The sequence below is a fragment of the Pipistrellus kuhlii genome, unplaced genomic scaffold, assembly GCF_014108245.1.
Source record: "Pipistrellus kuhlii isolate mPipKuh1 unplaced genomic scaffold, mPipKuh1.p scaffold_m20_p_3, whole genome shotgun sequence".
Lineage (NCBI taxonomy): Eukaryota > Metazoa > Chordata > Mammalia > Chiroptera > Vespertilionidae > Pipistrellus > Pipistrellus kuhlii.
Genome location: NW_023425529.1, coordinates 17226493 through 17251963, shown reverse-complemented (window position 1 = coordinate 17251963; position 25471 = coordinate 17226493). Strand labels below are relative to the sequence as shown.

Here is a 25471-nt window from a genome sequence, read left to right as displayed (position 1 = left end):
GCCTCCTGGGGGATTGAGCCCCCAACCCAGGCATGTGCCCTTGACTGAAATCAAACCTGGGATCCCTCATTCCACAAGCCAATGCTCTAACCACTGAACAAAACCAGCTAGGGCTGTGCATCCTCACATTTACACTGTTATGCAATGACCTCTCATTACATGTGATCTGGATTTAGTGACTCACTTGTAATGCAGAAGACAGGGCAGAAGTAATGAGATGCCATTTCTGAGATTCCATTTTTTAAAAAAAGACTGCAGCTTCTGTTTTGGGTACACCCTTTCTCTTGAACCCCTGATCTGGAGAAAACCAGTTGTCATGTCATGCAGCACCCAGTAGATAGATTCATGTGATGAGGAGCTGATGGAGACCACTAGCCAACAACTGAAGTGAACATTGTACCCTTCAGTCTAGCAGCCTGTGAGGAACGAACTGTGGAATGAGCTTAGAAACAGATCACCACCTAGTCAAGCCTTCAGATGAGAACACAGCCCTGACTGACAGCTTGACTGGCACTTCACAAGAGACCTTGAGCCAGAGGCACCTGGCTAAGCTGCACCCAGATTACTGACCCACAGAAGCTATGTAATAATGCTTGTTCTTTTAAGCCAAAAAATTGTAGAGTGATTTGTTGTACGGCAATAGATAACTAGTATTAGTTATTGGAAGACTATACTTTGAGTTGCAAGGATTTAATCCATAAGCAAATGACATCTCCTAGAGTTAGTGTGATGATTAAATGACTTACCACATGTAGAGCAGTTAGAATAATGCCTGGTCCAGATTAACAACATGACTATATATCCCTTGTCCTGGCATACATTTTTTTTTTGTAGCCTAAATATTAAAAAGTTCCCCCTTTCACACTCAAAATAACCCATTTTGGATAATTCTTTGTTATCTATCAAAGGGTACTTGCTTATTTATTTATAACAGAGACATAAGAAGAAGGAAAAAAGAGGCTAGAAAAATGTAGAAGAAGAAGAAGAAGAAGAGGAAGAAGAAGAAGAAGAAGAAGAAGAAGAAGAAGAAGAAGAAGAAGAAGAAGAAGAAGAAGAAGAAGGAGAAGGAGAAGGAGAAGGAGAAGGAGAAGGAGAAGGAGAAGGAGAAGGAGAAGGAGAAGGAGAAGGAGAAGGAGAAGGAGAAGGAGAAGGAGAAGGAGAAGGAGAAGGAGAAGGAGAAGAAGAAGAAGAAACAACAAAGAGGAAACCAAGCAAATACAGTGGAGGAAAAGATGGAGTTCTCATCCTTCTCTTACCCAGCTTGATAGCTGTGATGTTCCAGTGATAGGTTTTTGCTTCATCAGCACAGAGACAGCTGGAGGCATGAGAATCTGCCCATGATTCCACCTGGTACTCATCTGATTTAGCAAGGTTTGTCTGAACCTGAAGAGGATGTTTAAGAGATAAAGGGTACAATATATTTTTTATTGATTTCAGAGATGAAGGGAGAGAGAGAAACATCACTGATGAGAAAGGAGACAGAACACAGAGGCTTAGGAAAACATGGGGGCTGAGACAATGACATCGCATCTCTTTCCCAGGGAAAGCTGGTATGCTTCCAATTTAAGGAAAACTTACAGTGGGGGCTGTGGCTCCCAGGATAGCAATTATTTCCTGTACACCCCCCCCCCCACTTCTTACCGTGATGCAATCCTTTAGATAATTGAAGATGGTGGCAGTAAGACGAAAGGATTCCCCACGAACTACTGAGTAAGGGAGAGTCAGGTCTACGAAGAATGGCTTGAATGCAGTTAGTCCAACAGTGGGTGAAAGACCAAAGCCACTGGACTGGGAGGTACAAAAAGTCATGGCCTTCCACTTGGTGATGGTATCAGGAACAGTAAGGTGGAGAGCCTCCTTTCCTGAGTTACTGTGAGGAAAAAAGAACCCAGATGAGGCAAACAGTACATGAAAGAGAGCATTTGAGAATTCAGTTACAAAGTCAGCTGAGAAGTGAATTTTCTGATGTTGTGCCTGGGTAGAAAAGCAAAGAGGCAACTGAATTGTGGGACCGTGTGAATCTCAGAGTGTGAATCTTCAGGTGAGTGAAGATGTACAAATGTGGGAGAAGTGGGATGCCTGAGTACGTTGGAGGTGTTATATGTGGGTGGACACATGTGTGTACAAATGTATCTGAAAGAGAGGACACTGACCTCTGAGTCTATGAGGGTACATGTTCTTATGGCTTGTCGAAATGAGCAAATAAGCAGGGAGCAAGAACTAAACTAATGCCAATATGTCCCTTTAAGATTTTGTGGATCTGAAGTGAGAATGCACTATCTGTACTGTGTAAATGTGAAGATGCGTGAATTTGTTTTGAGTGATTGCATATAATTGTATAAAAATTCAGGAAAGAAATACATTCCAATATTCCCATTCAATTTTCTTAGCTCTAGAGTTAGATTCATAAAAATTATTTTATCTTGAGTTTTCTGCCGAGACCACACTGTATTATCTCGCTGTACCATTGAGGCATCACTTACCCAATAGGAAGCAGATCCCAGAGCCATGTCTCTGGAAAGTACTGGCGAATCTGAGAATCCTCAGATGCTGATGAAATTGATGGAGATGAGGAAGACCCAAAAGCCAGTGGAACAGCACCTTCATTTTCTAAGGAGACTAAGAATAGGGAAATGTTAGAAGACTTCTGTTGTGAGATAAATTTATGTAAAGGGACTAACAGTCACAAGTCCAGTGATGGACAAGGACATTTGGCCAGGAAGTGAATAGATAAGGCCTTCAGATTGCAAAAGCCCTCCCCAGACAGAGATATCCTTGGGAAACAGCCTACATCTATGACTCACAACCATTATTCTGAGGCTAGAGGGTCAGGACAAGGACCAGAGGCAAAGAAGAAGCTTTCAGAGCTCCCCGATTCCAAACATCTCAGTGACAGCACAAGTTACAGAGGTAGCTTACTTCCACCCATTACTTTGTTGTATTCTGAAGAATGGTGACTGCAGTCCACTGGCTTCTTGACTTTGGCATTGGACAGTATTTTCAGTCCTGTGTTCTGATAGATGTCAAAGAGAAGAGAGAAAAAAATGTTAAGTCCTCTTCCTTAACACAAGGGCTAATGCCTAGAAAGTGTACCCTCAAAGGGTTCAACCAAGACATCTGTGTCCTACTAGTGGCGATACTGGTGATTATTACCCAATACTTAGCCAAGGTTAGTTCACTTCTGTTCCAGCCTAGCGTGAAAGGCTTTCAAGGAAATTTCCTTCATTGTTAAATATGCTTAATGTTTCTTTCAAATATTAGCCAAAGATATTATTATTTGATTTAGACTCTAAACTTTCAGAGACCATATTAGCTCAATCAATTCAACAAAAATACATTGAGCATGATGAAGGATTGGGCATTAGAGAGAATGCAAATATGAACAAGACATGGATCCTGTCAGAGGCCTCCTGGTCAGATTTGGACCATAGCATCCCAACTTCTGTTCATAAAATAAGTGCAAAATATATTTTTTTAAATAATGAACAGACACTGCTGGTCTACCTTTCCTCATTTTCCTTCTTTTTTTTTTAAAATATATTTTATTGATTTTGTACAGTGAGGAAGGGAGAGAGATAGAGAGTTAGAAACATCGATCAGCTGCCTCTTGCACACCCCCCACTGGGGATATGCCCGCAACCAAGGTACATGCCCTTGACCGGAATCGAACCCGGGACCTTTCAGTCCCCAAGCCGACGCTCTATCCATTGAGCCAAACTGGTTTTGGCTCATTTTCCTTCTTGACTGACCCATGAAAATCAATCTTTGGGGACCACCAATTGAGAAGATTAGGTGTTCAGCAACTCATGGTGGTTCTCTTCCAATGAAACTTCTTCAAGCATAAGAACTAAGAGAGGCTGCCATATATATCAGGAGTTTTTTATCAAGATTTTATCCCTGTCAGTGCATACATGATTCTCTCTGCTCTTTAAAATACACAGGGCCCTGTGGCTCAGTGTTTGAGGGTCAACCCATGAACCAGGAGGTTTCAGGTTTGATTCCCAGTCAGGGCACATGTCCAGGTTGTGGGCTTGATCTCCAGTAAGAGGTGTGCAGGAGGCAGCTGATCAGCGATTCTCTATCATCATTGATGTTTCTATCCTTTTCTCCCTCTCCCTTCCTCTCACTGAATAAATAAAAAAACAACAACATTTTTTAAAATATGGACTTTCCTTCCCCTCTCCCACTATCATTGGTTTATAAAAACAAAATAGATAAGACCATCTACCTGAAAAAGCCTGAAAAGGTCCATGCCTTCAGAGAACCAATATCTTTGCATAACCGAACGCCTGCTCCAACGCTCTTCAGGCACCGGGACAACAAGGGGTTGAGGAAGGTCCGTTGGGTCAGACACTGGACACTCATCATATTCAGCCACTTGATAAGGGTAGTAACCATACCAGGATGCGAACATCCCATAGACCTGAAATAAAAGGGAAAAAATAAATAAAGTATTGACACAGTAAAATCAGTTGAGAAACGTCTCTCGGAGTTTGGTGCCACAGCTTTCATATAATTTATCTTCATCACTCCAGAATTCTTCCTATATTTGTTTCATCATAACCTCTTCCTTTACTTTTTAAATTTTAACCTCCACCTCATCTTTTTTCATAATCTGTCACACTTATCGCCTATTTCATCTTCTTCCTTCCTTTTTTATTTGTTTTAGAAAGAGAGGAAGAAATAAATAGAATCATCAATGAGAGAGAAATATCCGTTGGCTACCTCCTGCATGCTTCCTACTGGGGATTGACTGATGCCACAACCTGGGCATGGGCCCTGACAGGGAATTGAACCCGCAACCTCCTAGTTCATGGGTCAATGCTCAACCACTAAGTCATACCAGCTGGGCTCATCTTTTTTTTACCCCTATGTCCATCTTAACCATGCTCTTCTCTTCCCACCATTCCCACCTTTATTTTCATACCCACTTTTCTACCACCTTATGGTGGTGCACTATTTTCCTAAGACTTTCTTTCCTGCTAAAACTGGCTTGGCTCAGTGGATAGAGCGTAGGCCTATGGATTGAAAGGTCCCAGGTTTGATTCTGGTCAGGGGCATGTGCCTTGGTTGTGGGCACATCCTCAGTAAGGGGTGCGTAGAAGGCAGCTGATCTATGTTTCTCTCTCATCGATGTTTCTAACTCTCTATCCCTCTTCCTTCCTCTCTGTAAAAAAATCAATAAAATATATATATTTTTTTAAAAGACTTTCTTTCCCACTCCCTGAAATCTATCCTCTATTCTAACATAGCCGGATTATCTTCTCTGTTAACTCTCTTCCCACATTAGTAGTCGACTACTCACAGAGTGGTTACTCAGCTCTCTCTCTGGCCTAAGTAGTGAGACACTCTCGTCCACAGCCCGGATAGCACACAGGGACCCTGGAGCTGCCTGCAGCTGTAGGTCCACATCCGATCCTGGAAGCTGCTGGGAAGGTGAGAAGCCAAGGGAAACCTGGAGAAGGACAAATATAACTTGGGAATCAGGTAGGCCTGGAGAGGATAAGACAAAAATGTCACTTGGATCATCCACTTTAACTACAGTTTCCAGCCCACTCTTTGACTTTTATACTGATTTTCCCTTGTAAAGTCTAGCCCTTGAGAACCAGTGTCTTACGATAGAGTTGAGAAAAGTAAGCAATACAGCAGAATGATACAGATGTTTAAAAGATAAGAAAGCATATGGAATAGCTATATTTGGAATAGCTATATATGGGATTCCAAACATGACTTTTTTTTTAAAAACAGGAGAGAAATAATTTCAATGAAATATACTAAAGGTACAAATACAATACGATATCCAACTTGAACATTATCTTATTTCCCAGCCCCTGCCTTATCTCAACCCTAGCATACACGAGATCTCTCGCTATTCCCATATTATTTTCTTCACCCTCCTCAACTGCCATTTTACCTTATTGTCAAAACACATCTCTACGGAGAACTTAATTTTGTCAGCTATAACACCTCCACCGGGAAAAATGGCATAGATCACCAAAGAAGCACCAGGGGCAAGCCTGGAATTGATGGTCAGTGAGAGAGAGAAGGAGCCTTTCAGTCCTGGAAGAGAAGAGGACATACACAGGGATGAGAGTATACTCACCTACCCACGATATCCAACCACATGTTTGCATTTCCCATTGGGCCAGCAGCACACCCTGTGGCGCAAGTAACTTCTCATTTTCCTATTCTTCTATGGTTATTGCTACCATTTTCGTGGCTTCTATGGATAAGAACTATTTCCTGGCAGTTAAAAATATTATTTTCGCTTCCAAAAGAAGCATGGCCCTAGCCAGTTTTGCTCAGTGGATAGAACATTGGCCTTTGGACCAAAGGGTCCCAGGTACAGTTCTGGTCAAGGGCATGTACCTTGGTTGCAGGCTCCTCCCCAACCTGGGTCCTGGTTGAGGCACATGCAGGAGGCAATAAACCAATGTGTTTCTCTCACATTGTCTCTGTCTATACTTCTCTCTCCCACTTTCTCTAAAAATTCAATGGGAAAAATATACTTGGGTAAGGATTAACAAAACAAAACAAAAGAAGCATGAACACTCACCTTCTCTTTTGGTGTTTATGTGTTTCTGCCCCTCCATCTCCAAACGTCCTTTCCCTATTAACTATGAAAGAGAAAAAAAGATCATCAATAGCATAGATGTTATGGGAGATTAATCTTGAGCCTACTTACAGGATACAGGAGCATCCCTGTATCTCTCTATAAGGAGAGTCACCTTGCATAGTTTCAGAGCCTAACTCAATATTTGTTATTTTCCACCTAATCCTCTTTATTCTTTTGTGTCAGGATGATTGTTTTAGCTTAGTGAAGGCATGGGGATGATAGAAGATACTAGGATGATCCAGTAGGGAGAACGTTCTCAGAGACTTTGAGGGGATGACAACAGAATGAAGATACTCTGTACCATCAAACCTGAGCTTTACAGGAATCTAATCCTCACTCTCACCAAGATAACCATAAAGCTACTTATCTTTGTATATTTCCTTCAGGCTCCAAGTTGTGATTTTATTTCTCCAACAAAGCTATCAATGTTAATTTTAACGCTGTATCATCTATTGTAAAACATTGGCCAATAAAACACCGAATCAATTTTATTCTGAGTCCCATCCTCTTCTCACCCTCCCTTCCTCCCACCTACTCAGGTCCCTTTCATCCCTGGCCAGCAACATTTTCTTGTTAATTCCTCATCTTATTTCCCCACACAATTTCCCTGGGATCCTGCTCACGATCTTTTTATTCCTTATTTCCCCCTTCCTTTACACCTACACTGATCATATAAAATATATTTTAAAAATTGAATTTTGCTTGTTCTTTCCATTTCTTTTTATGTGGGTTTAAATTTTTTTTTTAAATTACCTATGTTGCTTGCATTCTCTCTACTTGGATAGTCTATCCAATTTCTCCAGTTCACTCTCCCCATTCCCTTTCCTTCTTGACACATTTTCACCAACCCTCATTTCCCAGTCTCACGTAGTAGGAGAAGGTGATTTCCTGGTCAGGGTTTACATCAGCTGGATCAATGTCATACTCCACCAGCACTTCCTGGGGCTGCCCACATTGCAAGATGTCATTTAGCTGGTTGATTTGGAGGAAGCTGTGTGTTGTATTGTAGAAGGGTTGCAGGTGCAGGTAGGCATCTTGATAGTATCGAGGCACCTGTTCTGGATTATATACCGAATCTTCCATTTGGAACCTGCCCTGAGAAAGAGAGGGAAAGGAAGCTCTTTTTGGTATGTACCCTAACCATATTTAACCACAATCATTGGTTATGATTTTCAAATAGATCTCTCTCAAATCTTCACTGTGTAAGAATGGTATGTAGATATTTCTGTGTAAATCCAGACAGAGATATTTGAGGAATCCACAATAGTGGCTATGTGCAGCAGCATTTTAGTATGTAGGAGAGTGAAAGAAGGACTGAATTATAATCCTATATAATAAAGAGCTAATATGCTAATTAGACCAAACAGAACTAGCATCCGACAACCTTCCAGACAAAGCCAGGGCTGCAAGGATCAGCCGAGGCTGTGAGGGCCAAGCTCCTTGCACAAATTTTGTGCATTGGGCCTCTAGTTGTCAAATAATGGGAAATACTTTTACAGATTGATGCCTAGAAAATAGGTAAGCATGACTAAGATTACAGAGAAATTAAAGACTATATCCCAGGGACAAAACACACACACACACACACACACACACACACACACACACACACACAAAAACACCCCACAACACGAGATATAGAGGATAATAGGACTGAAAATAATTATTTCTAAGTAGAGTGATCAAGTGATGCCTGAAAAAAAAAAATAGCTCTATTAGTCTCAGACAAATGTTTGCTTAAGTAGTGTAGCTATATGATTGCATTAATGATTTTAATTTTTCACCTCTCCTTGCATCAACATCATTTACTATGTGATATTATAATGGGCCCCCAGGTGACTTGTTGGAAATAGATGTTAGCATATGCAAGATAATCAGGGGCTTGAGAAAGCACTTGCATGTCCACTTTTGCTCTTGCACCTCATTGTTAATGTAAGAATATACTTCGTGCTGCCTAACTTACCACCCCAGATGCATGAACAATACATGCTTTTTATTGTATAATGCTAAAATTTAAAGTTGTTTGTGAAGCAGCATTGTGTCAGTTGATAATTGATACAAGTAGTCTTCCTTATAAGTATCAAAATCTAGAGTTCTCTTCTTTGCCATTTTTATGAGTAACTAGAAGCCCAATGCATGAAATTCATGCACACAAATGTCCCTAGTGACTGCTGGCTGGGGAGACCCTTCCATCAGCCACCTGCTGCCACCACCACAGGCCCCACCCCCTGGTCAAACTCCTGGTTGAACTCCAAGTCGAGGGGACAATTTGTATATTAGGCTTTTATTATATAGGATGAGTAAGGGGAAAGGAGGAAGAAGACAACTCTTGACCATTTTTACCTCCCTATGCTGACTTCAAACTAGAAGATGGGAATAAATTACAAGATGAATTAGTATAAAGAGCAATTTTGATCTGAAGGGTCATTTATTTAATTAATATTAAAAGCAAACTGAAGAAGTTTTTGCCAGCTGGGCAGCAGAATTGGCAAGTGATGGAATTATAAGTTGGGTGGTAGAGGAAGAAAAGAAATAGAAACATTTTGAAGTTTTTCCTTCAGGAAATTTTCCTTGCTGGAAAACTGGCCCTCCCCAGTGCTTACCTGCAGAGAAATGTCCGTCCCATTCCAACGAACCGTATCCAGCTTGAAGGAAGCGAGGCCATCGTTGTCAGTAACTAAGGTATGGTTGATGGTTGCATTTATGCCCAAAATCATCAGAAACACTGTATGATTCTTGAGAAGGGACCTATCATGGCCCCTAACTCTTACCTGAGGGGCAAAGGTCATTAGAGTCAGGTTTGGAGTAGGTTCAAGTATGAGGTAAAGTGACGTGATAACAGAAACTCTAAGAATACATTTCAGGAAAGAGTCCAGAAAAAGCTAAATGTATTCAAGGTTTGCAAACTAGGAATTGAGAAACAAGCAAAGTAGCTTAGCCTGGAGCAGAAGTATATTTGCTATGAAGTATTAGGGCCCTTCATTAGCTACACGGGCTCTTCCTAAGGCTCTGTAGAGTATTTTGCTTTCTTTTTCTTAATCTTTATTATAAATGTATGAGATAGACACTATTATTGGCCCTATTTTACAGATGATTTAACCTCTTCCACTCCCAAATTGTATAACATTAGACTCTAAGAAAATCTGGATCTGCACTTGATCTAGAGAAAAGATGACAGGAATAAATGAACCTAAATATGTACGTTATTGTGTTGACCAGTTGTCTTAGGAATGTAGAAGAATATGCTGAAGAGAGGGGTAGATTTTAGGTATTAGACAGAACACATTAACAGAGAAAATTTTAAACTCTCTTAAAAATAGGCCTAAGGATCTATAAATGGCTCTCTGTCAAGGAAAGTTTGATACTAACCTTGCCTAGATGCAGGAGCTCAAACTAGATGATTTCTCCAAATACCTTACAGCTCTAAATTTCAAATATTTGAACATTAGAATATGAGCCCTTGGCATCAGGAAGAGCACTGGCGTCACACTATATTCAAGATATATCTCATGTGAGATTCAGGGCAGCACAACATAAGGAGTTCAGAGTATATATTCTGAATGCAGGCTGCCTAGTTTTTATCATAGTGTCTCACAGGAACCAATAATAGTGTCTATCTCACAGCATTGGTGTAAAGATTGAATGACTGAGTAGCCATAGAGTACTTAGAACAATGCTGGTAGTTTTATTTTGATGTCAATAAAAAGGAGGCAACAGTTACTGGCAAGCATTTATTTTTGTCTGTGCAGAGACATACTTCAACATACCTTCCCACTGAAGGGGAAATTGGGGTAATAATAATTATTGGTGTCTTCAAAGGTCATTGATCCTATTTGTGAAGAAATATAGATTTCCTGAGTGCTATTGGCCTCCACACCTGCAGAGGAAAAACAGATCTACATTAATCTAAATGCCTGAAATCCTCATTTTCATGTTTAATACAAAATCTCTGAAAGGGCCTTAACTGATTTGGCTCAGTGGATACAGTATCGGTCTGTGGACTCAAGGGTCCCAGGTTCGATTCTGGTCAAGGGCATGTATTGTACCTTGATTGTGGACACATACACCAGTGGGGAGTGGGCTGGAGGCAGCTGATCAATGTTTCTCTCTCATCGATGTTTCTAACTCTTTATCCCTCTCCCTTTCTCTCTGTAAAAAAATCAATAAGATAAATATTTTTTTTAAAGTTGTCCCCATTTAAAAATAAATATCTGAAAAGATGGTGCCTCTGGAAGTATAAAGCTTAATATACTTCTAGCCAAATGTCCAAACCAACTCCTCCTCCCCAAATGTTTGGGGAAAATAGGTTCTCAATGGCAGATTGGAATCTGGCACTTCCCTTTGTGAACTAGAAGTCACTCCCAAACTAATGAAGGAAGGTCTTGAATCTTCTGAGTAGGTGTGTCCCTGAAACAGTCTCTTTCCTTTCTTTTTCTTTAATGAACCAAGAAGTATCCCACTTACCTGTCCCTTCCTCCACCACAGTCGTCACAATATTGATGCTGTGGCTGTACATATAGCCAGTGAGGTTGAAGGTGGACATGTTCACAGAAGCTGAGAAGCATCCTGCTTTGTCCGTCTAATGAGTTAATTAGAGAGAGGGAGGGAGGAATAGAGGATAAATAATGTGATCTCAACTTCCATTTCATAATGTACCATAGAAGGAAATAATTTATCTTCGTAATTCAGTTTCTCCATCCTTGAGATAGAAAAACTCTCCTATAGCATAGAGTATACACCTTTACAAATATAGTCATGAAATGACTTTAAAGCTACAAAATATGAGAAGATGGGAAAACTTTATCTCCCAACCATTTAAGTTCATTTCTTGATTACAAGTCAGATTCTAAAAGACTTTATTTGGCCGAAACTGGTTTGACTCAGTGGTAGAGCGTCAGTCTGCGGACAGAAAGGTCCCAGGTTCGATTCCGGTCAGGGGCATGTACGTTGGTTGCGGGCACATCCCTGGTGGAAGATGTGCAAGAGGCAGCTGGTCGGTGTTTATCTCTCATCGACGTTTCTAGCTCTCTATCTCTCTCCCTTCTTCTCTGTAAAAAAATCAATAAAAATATATTTTAAAAAAAAATAATAGTAACAATAAATAAAAGGCTTTATTTGGATGTTTCTAACTCTCTATTCCTCTCCCTCTCTGTAAAAAAAAAAAAAAAATCAATATAATATATATATTTTAAAAAGACTCCTCTTTGCTGGTACCAGTTTGGCTCAGTGGATAGAGTGTCGGCCTGCGGACTGAAAGGTCCCGGGTTCGATTCCGGGCAAGGGCATGTACCTTGGTTGCGGGCACATCCCTAGTGTGGGGTGTGCAGGAGGCAGCTGATCGAGATTCTCTCTCACCGATGTTTCTAACTCTCTATCCCTCTCTCTTCCTCTCTGTGAAAAATCAATAAAATATATATATATATATATATATATATATATATGTGTGTGTGTGTGTGTGTGTGTGTGTGTGTGTGTGTGTGTGTTAAAAAAAAATAAAAATAAAAAAAGACACCTCTGCTCCTTGGTACTTGGATAACAATTGTGTGAAATGTTTTCTACTCTGGGCTTTTTAGCACTTCTCTATATTGGTGCTTACCAGGCACTTACTCTTTAGGACATGTAAATAAGGTGCCTTTCTAAATACCATTTACTCACCCGGCCAGAGAGGTTCCTGCATTTGTCAGGTAGTTGTTTCCGTTCTGCCTCTCCAAGCCAGAACTCATGTGCCTTTTGACACACTGATACTTGCACTGGCCCTCGCATAGGCTTTCCATAGGTGTACCTAAACCAGAGAAGCATGCGGAGTCAGCATTAGGAAATGTCACTTGAGGGCCAACCTTCATCCCCCAAAACACCACTTTCCTTCTTTCCCACACTCCCACCTCTGCAAGTACTCTGACAATCTTCAGCAGCTCTCATTCACTTCCCTGCTTTACTCAAAGCCTTAGAATACTGCCATTACACAATAAGTGCCATCCAAAGGACAGAACAGTGGCTTTCTTTTTCCTTACTCCTATTTCCCCATGGGGTTCAACATTCCGTTCAGCACAAAGTAGACTCAAAATCCATAATACTGACTGAGGGAGCAGTGGGAAGAGCAGAAACACAGTAGGAAATGTGTTGTTAGAGTCCTGACTCTAAACTACATTAAAAAAATCCCAAGTTTTAACCACCACCTCCATTTTTCCATAACATTCTTCAACATACTTCTCAATGTAGCTTTAATCTCCGCCAGATTTAGAGACTTATTCTTACCTACAACAAATTTTTACTAAGAAAGAGTCCTGCACGGTTGATAACTCCCTGGGCTCGACCACTTCCACCTTGAACTTAGGCAGCACTGGAGAGAGTGGGAAGAAAATGGAAAAGGAATAAAAGAACTTGACCATATAGGTAGTGAACAGTGAAGTATAAAAACATACATTAATTAGCCCAAACCAGTTTGGCTCAGTGGATAGAGTGTCGGCCGGTGGACTGAAGGGTCCCAGGTTCGATTCCAGTCAAGGGCATGTGCCTTGGTTGCAGGCACATCCCCAGTGGCGGGGGGGGGGGGGGGGGAGTGCAGGAGGCAGCTAGCTGATTGATGTTTCTCTCTCATCAATGTTTCTAGCTCTCTATCCCTCTCCCTTTCTCTCTTTAAAAAAAAAAATCAATAAAATATACTTTAAAAAACACACACACATACATTAATTAATTAGTTAATTAATCAAAGGGGGCTTTATGAAGGTGAAATACTCCTGAAGTTATTGGCTGGTTTAGCACTGATTCAAAAATGAATAAATAGCCGAAATCGGCTTGGCTCAATGGATAGAGCGTCGGTCTGTGGACTGAAAGGTCCCAGGTTTGATTCCGGTCAAGGGCATGTACTGTGGTTGCGGGCAAATCCCCAGTAGGGGGGGTGCAAGAGGCAGCTGATTAATGTTTCTCTCTCTTGGATGTTTCTAACTCTCTATCCCTCTCTCTTCCTCTCTGTAAAAAAAAAAAAAAAATCAATAAAATATACTTTAAAAAATGAATAAATACCCCTCCCAATTGCAGGTTTTTACTTTACTATTGCTGATTTAGTAACCAGATTACATCCCACACTTGGATCTCCTCATTCTCCCACCTACCATATTCTTCCACACTGAAGGTGCCAAAGGTCTGGCCCTCAGCCACTGCCACGGTGTAGGTGCCCAGCGTGGCCTCTGGTGCCAGTTGGAAGGACAGCTGCACAATGCCTTGCTCGGGCACCACTTCCAGCCACTGTGCGATCCTGTTGCTATTTGGATCCTGTGTCCGTGAGAAAAGAAACCTCTTGATGTACCTGCCTTGCCTGACTTCCACTTTGCACTGCAAAAAGCGGGTACAGCGTTCTCCCCATGGTCTCCCCATGTCCAGAAAAAACCGTACCCGGGTTATTGATCATTCTCTTCATTGATGCATGAGATTGGCTCAGACCCCATTTTGGAAGAAAAGGGTCCTTCAAAGGATCAGACTGAGTCCTCTAAAGGGTTATGACCAGTTTCAGAAAGAGGGATTTAGGGTGTCCTTTGCAAAGAATGTTTACTCTATTCTTGGTCTCTATTAAGGGACAACGCTGAAGGGATTGATGGTTAGATGCATGAGAGACAGGTAATGTAACAGAGAAGTGGAGGGGAGGCCCTGGGGAATTCACACTTCTAGGCCCTTCTCTTCTTAACACTTCTCACAGGCATTCATGTCACAGTCAGCTGTGGAGCGTCTATGACAAGAGCTCATCCCTGAAAACTAAGAAGAGTGTGGAACCAGGTGAACCAGTGTGGCACAGAGAAGTTATGGGAATCAGAGTGGAAGCGTCAGTCCCAGCAGAGGTTGGTGACTTTCCTTACAGAGGTGTAGAGCTGAGAGGACTGGGGCTGGCAGAGGCAAGAGAACAGGCACAGCGTAGATGGAATTGTGGGCACTCAGTGCTGGGCAGTCCCAGACTCTGGGCCAAGATCTCAGAGTTCTGTTTGGCTTCCAAGTTTAGCACCAAACACTCACTCCTCCTCCTCCACCACTGACTGGAAAAACAAAATAAAACTTCTACTTACCTGCAGTTCCACCACAGAATACTGAAAAGGAAAACCAGATAATGTGGGTTAAAGCAGGATCCGCAACAAGGCTAGGTTTGTTGAAAGCAAGTTCACAAAGGCCCCTTTCTTTCTCCATTGCCCACTCCTTCCTTTCAGATGGCTCTGTGCTGCTCTGATAAGAGTAACAATGGGGCAAAGGCCTACTGGCTAGTGGAGGAGAGAGAAGGGATTTCCTCAGAGGGATTGCTGGTCTCCTAAATATGTAAAGAAACGAAGCTCCAGACACTTCAGCATCCCTCAGTGCTCTGTGGCTGAGCTTTTCTTGGAGACAACTACCTCCCCACCCCCTCCTCTGCTATCGGATGCCACTGGGCGGGAACCTTATGTGCAAGCACTGCAGAACAATTTCTTTTTTCTTTTTTTCTTTTTTAAATCAATCTTTATTGTTCATATTATTACAAAGGTTCCTCATTTCTTCCCCCCTCCACCAGGTTCCCACCCCACCCTCCACCCCCTCCCCATCCCCCATTGTCCTCATTCATAGGTGCAGTTTATGTTCAGTCTCTTCCTCCCTCCCTTTCCCCAATAGTAAATCCCTTTTCAGATAGTAAATCAGTTACTTAGCATTTTCTCATATCAATAATACCACCACATGCCCAATGATACATTTCACACAAAAGACATTTCCAAATAGGTCAACCAGCCTCCTCCAGGCCCCACCCAAGGCACTCAAAGATCAATACCCTAGCCCTATACTAACTCAACACATCCAGATCTAAGCCTTCATCTCTTGATTCAGCAGACCCTCAAGTTCCCACAAAAGTTTCCAGCCATGTCTGAGAGGCAGCCGTGGGGCAGGGGCAGGCGAGGAGCGAGCTGTTCAGGGCCTGGCTGCTCCAGGCCTGGCCTCTGTTGCTCTGGTTCGTTCCACAACCAGCTGCTCCGGGTCTGGTCACCGCCGCTCCCGACCTAGTTGCTCTGGACCTGGCTGCTGCTGCTCCGGGCCTGGCCGCACCAGACCCGGCTGCTCCCAGCCTGGCAGCCGCTGATCCGGGCCTGGCCGGGCCTGAGCTTTTCTTGGAGACAATACCTCCCCACCCCCTCCTCTGCTATCGGATGCCACTGGGCGGGAACCTTATGTGCAAGCACTGCAGAACAATTTCTAAAAAAATGTTTGAAAGAGTTCCATTGAAGGATCATGTATAGTTTCCTCAAAAAAATGGATGCCAAGACCACTAAGTTGATGGGGAACAGGTCATTGTGCTAGGTGTAGCACCCCAAAAGCGCTTGCCAATTTCAAATGGAAAAACAAACAAACATAGCATTCCATTGGGGAAATTAAGCTGTCATCACCTTCACCAGTCATTAATCTCGTCATCACTAATCCTGGGAAAGAGACATTATGTGCTTCCTTTCTGAAGAGACACATTTGAGGTTCACGGCATGACCTACCAAGTTTTACCAAGAATGTTTAGCTTAAATCTAATTAAGGCCCCACACCTACTTCCAGAAGACAGAGGAACAAGTCAGATCACACAATAAAGAAATAATCAAACAAATTAAGAATGTCAATGCCAAAACCGGTTTGGCTCAGTGGATAGAGCGCCAGCCTGCGGACTAAGGGGTCCTGGCTTCGATTCCAGTCACGGGTATGTACCTTGTTGCGGGCACATCCTCTGTGGGGGGAGGTGTAGGAGGCAGCTGATCGTTGTTTCTCTCTCATCGATGTTTCTGGCTCTCTATCCCTCTCTCTTCCTCTCTGTAAAAACTCAATAAAAAATATATTAAAAAAAAAAAAAGAAGGTGAAATATTCTGTAAGACAAGTAGGCTTCCTTAAGTTCAGTCATATTTCAAAATGAGGACATTTTAAAAACTATCTAGCCCAAGCTAGTTTGGCTCAGTGAATAGAGTGTCAACCTGCAGACTAAAGGGTCACGGGTTTGATTTAATCAGTGGCACATGCCTGGGTTGCTGGCTTGCTAGCTTGATCCCCAGTAGGGGGCCTGAAGGAGGCAGCCAATCAATGATTCTCTCTCATCATTGATGTTTTTATCTCTTTCTACCTTCCTCTTCATCAATAAAAATATATTTAAAAAATAAAAATAAAAGCTATCTAACCTGATCTCTTCCTCTCTCAAAAAATGTCAATATAATAAAAAAAAAGAGAGATTATTTTATATTAAGAAAAACTTAAACCATAATAATTAAATGTAATACATGGATTTTTTTTTTTTTTTTAGGGGGCCTGTAGTTTGAAAATTTGGAAAAACAGATTTAGGGCTGCATATTAAATAATAATTATTAATTTTATTAGATGTGGTAATGATATTATGACTTTTAGAGATATTCTTTTTAAAAGATATATGCTAAAGTATTTACAAGTAACATGTTATGATGTCTGAAGCTTACTTTTAAATTATTTAGCAAAAAATAATAGATTAAAACAAATGTAGCAAAATAAAAAAACACTGAATCTTGGTGTTACGTTTGAAAATTCTAATAATTAAAAGTTGAAAACAAAATGACTGCTCAACATAACTTTCTTATGAGAGAATTATCTTTTTACTGTATTGTTTCTATTTGTATGAGATGCTTTAATTCCTTAACTGTAATTCTTAGAATTTTACAAAATCATGGCCATGGAAATAGAGAACTACAGCATCTAGGGTGTGAATATAATTTAAAAATATGGTTAGAGCCCTAACTGGTTTGGCTCAGTGGATAGAGCAGACTAAAGGGTCCCAGGTTTGATTCTGATCAAGGGCATGTAGCTTGGATGCGGGCCCATTCCCAGTAGGGGGTGTGCAGGAGGCAGCTGATCCATGCTTCTCTCTCATCAATGTTTCTAACTCTCTATCAGTTCCACTTTCTCTCTGTAAAAATCAATATAATATAAATATTTTTTTTAATCTGGTCAGAGATTATACATTTGCTGGACTCAGGACTCTCCTGTTAGTATTACATACTTTTAATATATATATATATAGTTATTGATTTCAGAGAGAGATAGAAACATCAATGATGAGAGATAATCGTTGATTGGCCGCCTCCTGCATGCCCCACACTGGGGATCGAGCTCACAACCTAGGTATGTGCCCTGATCATGAATCAAACCGTGACCTCCTGGTTCATAGGTCAACTCTCAACCATTGAGCCATTTACTTGTAAAAGGACTTACACCTAAATGAGATTGAAAGCTGAATTTAGATATGGAGGTCTTAGAGAGGGTACAAAGTTTGGATCTCACTTGGAAGGAAGATGGAATGAAACCTAGTTGGTGCTTGCCTTTGATTCTTGCTCTAAGTACCATGTGATGCTGACCAGTGAAGAAGCAGAGTGTCACTAAATACAAACAGCAGCCGTGATATCAAGGATAATGGCAATTCCTTAGTCAAGCCAAATGAGAAATAAAGATTGTAGGGATGGAAAATTTTTCCCTCCTTCCCTTTTAGGCTCTTTGGCCAGTCTAATAATTAAATTGACCAGTGCTTGCTTCAGCAGCACATCTACTAATCATTAAATTGACCTAAGACAGGTTAATAGTGAAAAAGCAAATTTAATTACGTCCATTTAGGAGCACCACAAAGACAATGAGACTGAAACAGAGTCAGGCAAATGGGGCTGAGATGCCACCCTAAGCTAAGGAATGGAGTAGGAGTCTGGGGCTTCCAAGCCTAGAAGGGCAGTTCTCAGGAAGAGAAGAAAAGCAGATGTTTGGTAACCAGATGCTTGCCCTGCCATGCAAGTAAGTCTTCCAGATATAGAAAAAGTTACCCCTGACCAGAGATGACTAATAGCTCTCTCTGATACAGGCTCCCCATCTAAAATTTTGCAGCCAGTCAAGGGAGAAGTAAATGTTTTCTTGAGCCTGTAGTTTTATTTTCTTTGTTAATCCTCACCTGGGGATATTTTCCTATTTATTTATTTATTTATTTATTTATTTATTTAATCATTCATTCATTCATTCATTCATATTTATAGAAAGAGTAGAAGGGAGGGGAAGAGACAGGGAGAGAGGAACATGGATGTGTAAGAGACATATCAATTGGTTGCCTCCCACACACACCCAGGCCAGGGCCAGGGATCAAGCCTGCAACCAAGGTACATGCCCTTGACTGGAATCAAACCCAGGACCCTTTAGTCCAAGGGCCGATGCTCTATCCACTGAGCAAAACTGGCAAGGGCTGCAGAGTCTTAACTGCCTTCAGCTCAAAATAGCCCACATGACAAAGCAGCACATTTTTGGGGTGGCCTATTCTGCTCTACTTCCAGGTCAAAGGAGGACAGGACTTCCACAAACCAGGGCTACATGGGCAATAAGGAGGCAACTATCTCTGAGATTATTACGGAATCCTAAAAAATTCCATAAAAAGAACACTTCCTCAGATAACAAAGTATTTTTCTCACACAGGGAGTCAAGAGGTGGGGGGAGGACACCAGTTACCAGTTTGCTTTCCTCTCAAAGGAAACAAGTGTTCAATCAGGACGATAGCATTTCCAACTGGAAGCTGCCTGAGGTTTCTGAATGAATGGATGTAGCAACCAAAGAAGTCAGGGTCAGTTAATCTCACGTCTCCCTTGGTTGCCTGAGGCTAAAGCACTGTGCTCTATGTACTCATAATTTTTTGTCTCTCCGTTTCTCAGTAAAATTCCTTCGGGTAATTTCAGTGTTTCAAATTAAGCATTTCAAATGTTCAGTGTTCACACTGCAGTTTGGGGTGAGGGTGCTGGCTGGAGAAATGCAGTGGAGAGGAAGGAGTGATTTTACACCAGAAACAGTGTCACTGTAGAAATCAGAGCACCTCTCAGGAAATGATCACAGACAGGAAGGATCATATTGCAGGGGTGGTTAATGAGATCCACCTCGAAGGCAGTGGAGTCTGAGCTAACTTTGGCTGTGGCTACACTTGCGCCTCAGCATGTCCCCTTTTTAGCTCTGGAATCAACAATTTGTTAAGCAATAGTGATTCAATATGCTACCAAACATTTTTTTCTTAATATAATATATTTTTATTGATTTCAGGAAGGAAGGGAGATGGAGAGAGAGAGAGAGAAACATCCATGATGAGAGAAAATCATTGACTGGCTGTCTCCTGCATGCCTTCTTACTGGCGATCGAGCCTGCAACCCCAGGCATGTGCCCTGACCGAAATAGAACCTGGGACCTTTTGGTCTGCAGGCCAACGCTCTATCCACTGAACCAAACCAGCTAGGGCTCTACCAAACGTTTGATAAAGAAAGAATAAAGATGATGGGAAGGAAAAAGTAAAAAGAATTTTAAATTGGAAAAGAAAGCAGTGGTGGGGGAGGCTGCAGATCATTAAGTCCATAGCCTCCCTGTGCACAGGGAAAGGAAACAGGAGCTCTGAGAACATGGAGCGGGACATAAAAATAATGCTCTCCCTCTAACTACCGCTCAAAGTGTCCTTTGAATTCATGGCCTGTGACTGATGGCGAAAAAAGACAGCAGGGGTGTGTTAAAGCAAAGCATTTCACAAGCATGTAGAAACAAACACAGGCCCTGAATTGAGATCCTACCTCTTCTAAGGCCTATGATTCCAGCAGTTGGGCTGTTCAAGGAAAAATGTAAATATTCAACAAATGTTACCACATTTTTTACCTTTGGCACTTTTTTTAAAATGTTGCCTTCAGAAAACTATTTTATAATTTGGTATTTTTAAATGTTGCCTTAGGACAATTGTCTATAAATTACCTTGCCTCATATAAAGGGGGGGGGGGAAGGAGTGTGGGGGGGTAAATATCTTCATTTCTTCCTTTTGTTAAACACACTCCCAAATTATTTCTTCAGATTTGAACTGCAAAGCATCTTGGTGTCATTCCTGGAAAGTCTTGAAGTTTGCAAAAACTATTTTTTTAAACAGCAGGGAATGTAACCGTCTCTCGGGAATGTTAACCTCACTGATGTGCTCAGCTATTGGACCTGAGAATTAGATGTATCTGCTTGTTTTTAGGCAGATGGGGGCGAGAAGGTCTTAGACTGGCATCTCAGTCCCCACCTGCACTCTGCATCTCAGAGGGCCTCACCTCCTCACACCCTTGGAAAGAACCTCTCCTTTCCCCTTTTCCCTCAGCCTGTCCTACCCCTTCCACTCCCCTTCTTCCCAACTAAACGCTCACCTTGTCATTCACTGGAACAAAGTTGCTGTCCAGGGTGACGATGCGGAAGTGCACTGGAAGGAAACGGGCATCCTTAGCAAAGGGGATATTTCCTCTTTCGGATCTTCCTTCCTTCCGCCCTTCTACTTCCTCACACATACTTCTGAGTCAGCAAAAATTTTAAATTATTTTTTTAAAAATAAACCTGGTCTGAGAGAAAATGAAGCCCTCAAACGATTTCTCTTCACCGCTGCAGGTTCTGAAACCTCAGAGTGGAATGCCCCTCCAAGTAGGAAGAAGCAAATGCAAGTGTCAGGAGCTCAAGCCAAATGTGTATTTGCATATTTCACATACAAGCAGCTTGCTGAAGGACCCAGCAATTCAATTATGCTTGTAAATTCTATTCCAGAAGAAATGTGCACTCCTGTTTTAGAAACACACACACACACACACACACACACACACACACACACACACGCACGCATGAGCCACTCCCCCCACTACCTTTTGGCTTGCGGAAACGGGCATCCCCCCAGATCTACCCTTCTTCTGCTCTCATCATTCCGTAGGCCTGCCACCAAATCACAAGGCCCCTGTTGACCGATACCTGCCGCTGTGTCCCCAGCCTTTTGTCCAACCCCATATGTGTGCCCCTTACCTCGCTGCCCAGGCTTGTAGATGGGTTTGTCCGTTTGCACAAAGGTGCCATGCCCCTGCTTCTGGATTAGAACCGTTTTCTTTTCCTCAAAGCTGATGTTATTTCCAGTTCCCAACACCCGGATGGTAGCCACTTCTTCTGTGCCACCCGCAGGAGGGGGTACCTGGCCAAGAGAGGGGAGCTCTGAGGAGGAGGAGGAGGAGACTCAGGCACAGAATCTCCTACTGGTTGCAAACCCAAGAATGGGAGGGTGGAAGGGAAGGACTGAGTCAGATGGGAGTAGCCAGGGTAGAGCCACAAAACAAGTTGCCAGGAGAAAGGGAAACAATAGTCAGAGGTTAAGGTCAAGAACAAAAAGAAGAAATGCAAGGTCAGGGAGATTATGGATGAGTTATGGCCAGGAATTGAAGTCAGGTTTAGGAGAGATAATTTTAAGGGCCTTGACAAAAGTAAGACAACAAAAGTGGATTGTACTGAGTATCTAAGGGAGGAGGATGGGAACGTATGGGATTAGTTGGGGCTAAATCTGAGCTTACCGAAAAGGACATGCAGTGTAAGTGCCTCTTCCTCATTCCATGGTGTTCTAGCAAGTTCTGGGCCTTATTTTTGGTCTCCAGAGTAACAGTGAATTTTACATCATAGTACCCAGGGCTCAGATCCAGACAAACCTTCTGAGTAGAGGGAAAGTGAAGCTGGGCTGGTAATGTCACCAGGTAGTTTCTGTTAAAGAAGCAAAGGGGTTTGAGGACATAATAATGCATCCATTCAGTGGGAAATTAAGCCCTTTCACAAACACTCAACATACAGCAGTGAATTAAACAGACTGAGTCCTTGCCTCCATAAACCTTATCTTACATAATAAAGATGTAACATGCAAATGGTCATTACACCTTGAAGCCCAACGACCAGATCAGCAGGAGGATGGAGCAGCAAGCTACAAACGGGTAGTGGAGAGCTACAGGAGGGGGCAGGGCAGCAAGCTATGAGGGAGTGATGGAGTGGATGGAGAGCAGGGGGAGCTACAGGAGGGCGGGGCCACAGGCGGAGAGCTATTGGAAGGCAGCAGCAAGCTACTGGCAAACTACTGGCAAGCTACTGGTGCACGGATTTGTGCGCAGGGCTACTAGTTTTCTATAAAGAAGAAGAGAACAAATAACTCAGTGAACAACCCTTAAACCTCCCACAATCAGGAGCCCATCACTGAGAGTCTATGCTAAGATTAATTACCAAGGAGGAAATGAGTTCTGTGACAGAGAACAGGGTCTACTGTATTTTAATATTATCTTTTTTTTTTTTTTAACTTCCTCTTAGGCCTCAACTTTTCTCTCTGGGTAAAGGGGAAATGCAACCAAAGAAGGGAAAATATGAGAAAGAAATTACAATAAATCAAAGGTTATCTCCTCTCCCCATACTTAAGTTTGAGAAAGATAGACAAAGAAGCTCTGACTTCAGGCACTTACGGAAGGAGTTGTTCTGCGATAGCTGGTGATAGAGCCAATATTCCCAGAAGGAGCTGAGCCCACATTGTTGAGGGTAGCACAGATGAGGTCTGCTCCCCGTCTGGAGCATATATTTTAACTCCCCAGACTGGGAGTGAAGCTACTATTAAAGCTCCAGCCAATCACCTGTAGAGGCCTCAGGTGACGGTGGTTAACGAGGGAAGGGCTTCTATTCTATGCACTTCCTTAATTTAATTTCTCCCTGAAACATTCATACTGGCTCAGCCAGTCCATACCTGTTTTGGGGAAACACCAGGGCTGAGAATTCACAGTGGTGATGTGCACAGAACAAATGTTGGGCTCCGCCCTTTTTTTCTGGCTTCATTCCAAATTCTCATACCTATTTGATCTTTTCACCTCTTTTATTATTCTATTAAGACATATGTGGGATCACAGGTATGGGAGCAGTATCCATAGGAAACCAGAATACCTCTATCTAATTGGGAATTTTTAAAAAAAACTAACACTACTCAATATTGTGTCAATAAAAATTATTCAAAATTTTCTGAAGATAACTTCACACTGAGCATCAAAAGCTTTTCAGATTTGCATATTCTTTGACCCAGCAACATCCATGGAAATGCTTCTTCCTGGGAAAAGAGAACATGCATACATGCAAAAGAAAATGAATCTACGTTGAGTTTCTTTGTAGTGCTCATTACAATGCAAGACTTAAAAGCCACCTAAGAGTATAAATTAGTGAGAATACTTTCTGGACCAATGACTAAACCACCTAAAACCAACGCGAACAAAAAATAGTTTTTGGTAACTGGGATGGGTAAGATATGAAGAAAGAACTGAAGGAACCAGAGAAATGCTGAAGGCTTTATGGACTAGAACTAGAGAATTGATGCTGGCAGAAAGAAGCGAGGAAAATTCCTTGGCACAAGGAAATTGAGACAGGTAAAGGGCTGAGTAATTTGCAGCCAGGTAATGTCACAGATCTTATCTTCCTTAATTAAGTGGTTTACACATTCCACACTGTGCAGGGGAGCAGACCTGCCTCAATCCTGGTCCCTTTCCAGTAACATTATTTGCTTGTCTCTTACCGTTACCAGAAAGGGGACCAAGCCGGGAAGGGGAATGCCTAGGGCTGGCTGGTAGGGTAAGGGTTCTTGGCTTTGTGCAGGAAAGATTTCACAATAGGAATCCACGTGATTTTGAGAGTATGTTTATTAAAGCCGGGACAGTGAAACAAGGAAGGTTCTAGGATAGGAAACAGTAGGAGAGAAACTGGGGAGGGATTCTTTGGCTCTGTAGAAACGCTACATTATTAGAATGAGCAGCTTCTTCTTCAGGCTCATAAGTAAACTTGACAGAGCTGAGGAAATATCAGCCAATATCTCTATCTTAAAGACAGATCAATAAAAAATGATCCAAACTAAAGTGCAGAGAACCAAGATGGCAGCATAGGTAAACACCTGTACTTTCTGCCTCCCACAGTCACATAAAAATTACAACTAAAATACAGAGCAATTATCCTCCAGAACTGAGGGAGAGCAGGCTGAGTGGAAGTACTACAACTAGAGAGGTGAAAAAGAAAGATTGAGACTGGTAGGAGGTGTGGAGGCAAGGAATGGGCTGGCCCGGCACCTGGGTGTGCTGCTTTTTTTTAAACAGGAGGGAGATCGCCTCTGTAGGAGGCCCACCTGGAGAAGAAGGGAGTCCCAGCCCCACCCCAGATCCCCAGCCCAGGGTCCCAGAGAATTCACAGTGGTGATGTTCATAGAACAAATTTTTGGACTCTGCCCTTTTTTTCTGGTTTCATCCCAAATACTCATACCCATTTGATCTTTTCACCTTTTTTTTTTTTTTTTTATTTCCATAAGAACTACAAACTGTAAAAACCAGTGCTGATTGGGGCTGAGTGACACACAGGCTGCTGGAGACCCAGCTGCTCCTCTTAAAAGACCTGCCCTATGAACTGAATGTATTAGCTCCCACTTCCTCTGAGCTCAATGCCACGTGAGGCTCTGGGGGTATCTAGACACATAGGAAGAGAAACTGGATGGCCTGGCATTGGGGCAGGAGGTGCTCCCAGCGGCCATTGTTCCTGTGCTGGGACTTCCCCAGCGTAGGGCTGACTGGCAGCCATTTCTCTTTGCTCCACCCTGGTGATTCCCTGAGATCCCGCCCTACCAATTCACAGCCCCACCCAAGCTGTGCACACGAGCTTTTGCATAGGAATGGACTGTACTTTCTCAGGCTAAAACTCTCTTAAACAAAATGCAGCTGAGTCAGGGAGCCCCAAACCTGTCAATAAAAGGCCCCCACATTAGCATCAGCACCAGCCTGCCTTGCTTCATAGCTGGGCCTTGTCTGGGCACTTCCAAAACCCAATATAAAGAGGAGGAATCTGCAGATCTCTTGGTAGCTCCTGGTGGATGGCCCCAGGCAGTGGCTGACTTTGCATCTGCCTGGAGACCCAAGAGCCAGTGTACCAGTGGTCAGTGTGAGGCCATAACAGATTACAAGCCTTCACATCCATAAGCAGCACACTCAAGGGGCAAATTCAGTAAGCACCAAAGCCCCACTGAAGCAAGT

General features: G+C 42.4%; 1 protein-coding gene across 4 annotated transcripts in view; it reads right to left on the bottom strand.

The window, feature by feature from the left end:
- The window catches only part of A2ML1 (alpha-2-macroglobulin like 1), a 41588-nt gene extending 18508 nt beyond the window's left edge, over window positions 1-23080 (bottom strand). Inside the window, exons 1-20 of one of the 4 annotated variants that reach the window (XM_036457369.2) lie at window positions 22889-23080; window positions 21965-22148; window positions 21429-21591; window positions 20792-20844; window positions 14671-14691; window positions 13729-13888; window positions 12872-12956; window positions 12272-12398; window positions 11081-11195; window positions 10384-10493; window positions 9220-9387; window positions 7484-7711; window positions 6557-6617; window positions 5915-6060; window positions 5306-5455; window positions 4229-4423; window positions 2920-3013; window positions 2484-2619; window positions 1642-1870; window positions 1257-1383 (exon numbers count right to left, since the gene is read on the bottom strand). In XM_036457369.2, coding sequence (XP_036313262.1) covers window positions 1257-1383; window positions 1642-1870; window positions 2484-2619; window positions 2920-3013; window positions 4229-4423; window positions 5306-5455; window positions 5915-6060; window positions 6557-6617; window positions 7484-7711; window positions 9220-9387; window positions 10384-10493; window positions 11081-11195; window positions 12272-12398; window positions 12872-12956; window positions 13729-13888; window positions 14671-14691; window positions 20792-20844; window positions 21429-21591; window positions 21965-22148; window positions 22889-22953 — 2617 coding nt within the window. In that variant the 5' untranslated portion in view covers window positions 22954-23080. Of the gene's footprint in view, window positions 1-1256; window positions 1384-1641; window positions 1871-2483; window positions 2621-2919; window positions 3014-4228; window positions 4424-5305; window positions 5456-5914; window positions 6061-6556; window positions 6618-7483; window positions 7712-9219; window positions 9388-10383; window positions 10494-11080; window positions 11196-12271; window positions 12399-12871; window positions 12957-13728; window positions 13889-14670; window positions 14692-20791; window positions 20845-21428; window positions 21592-21964; window positions 22149-22888 lie in introns of all 4 variants that reach the window. The other 3 variants (XM_036457367.2, XM_036457366.2, XM_036457368.2) reach the window with 3 other exon arrangements.
- Window positions 23081-25471: the final 2391 nt, after the last annotated feature.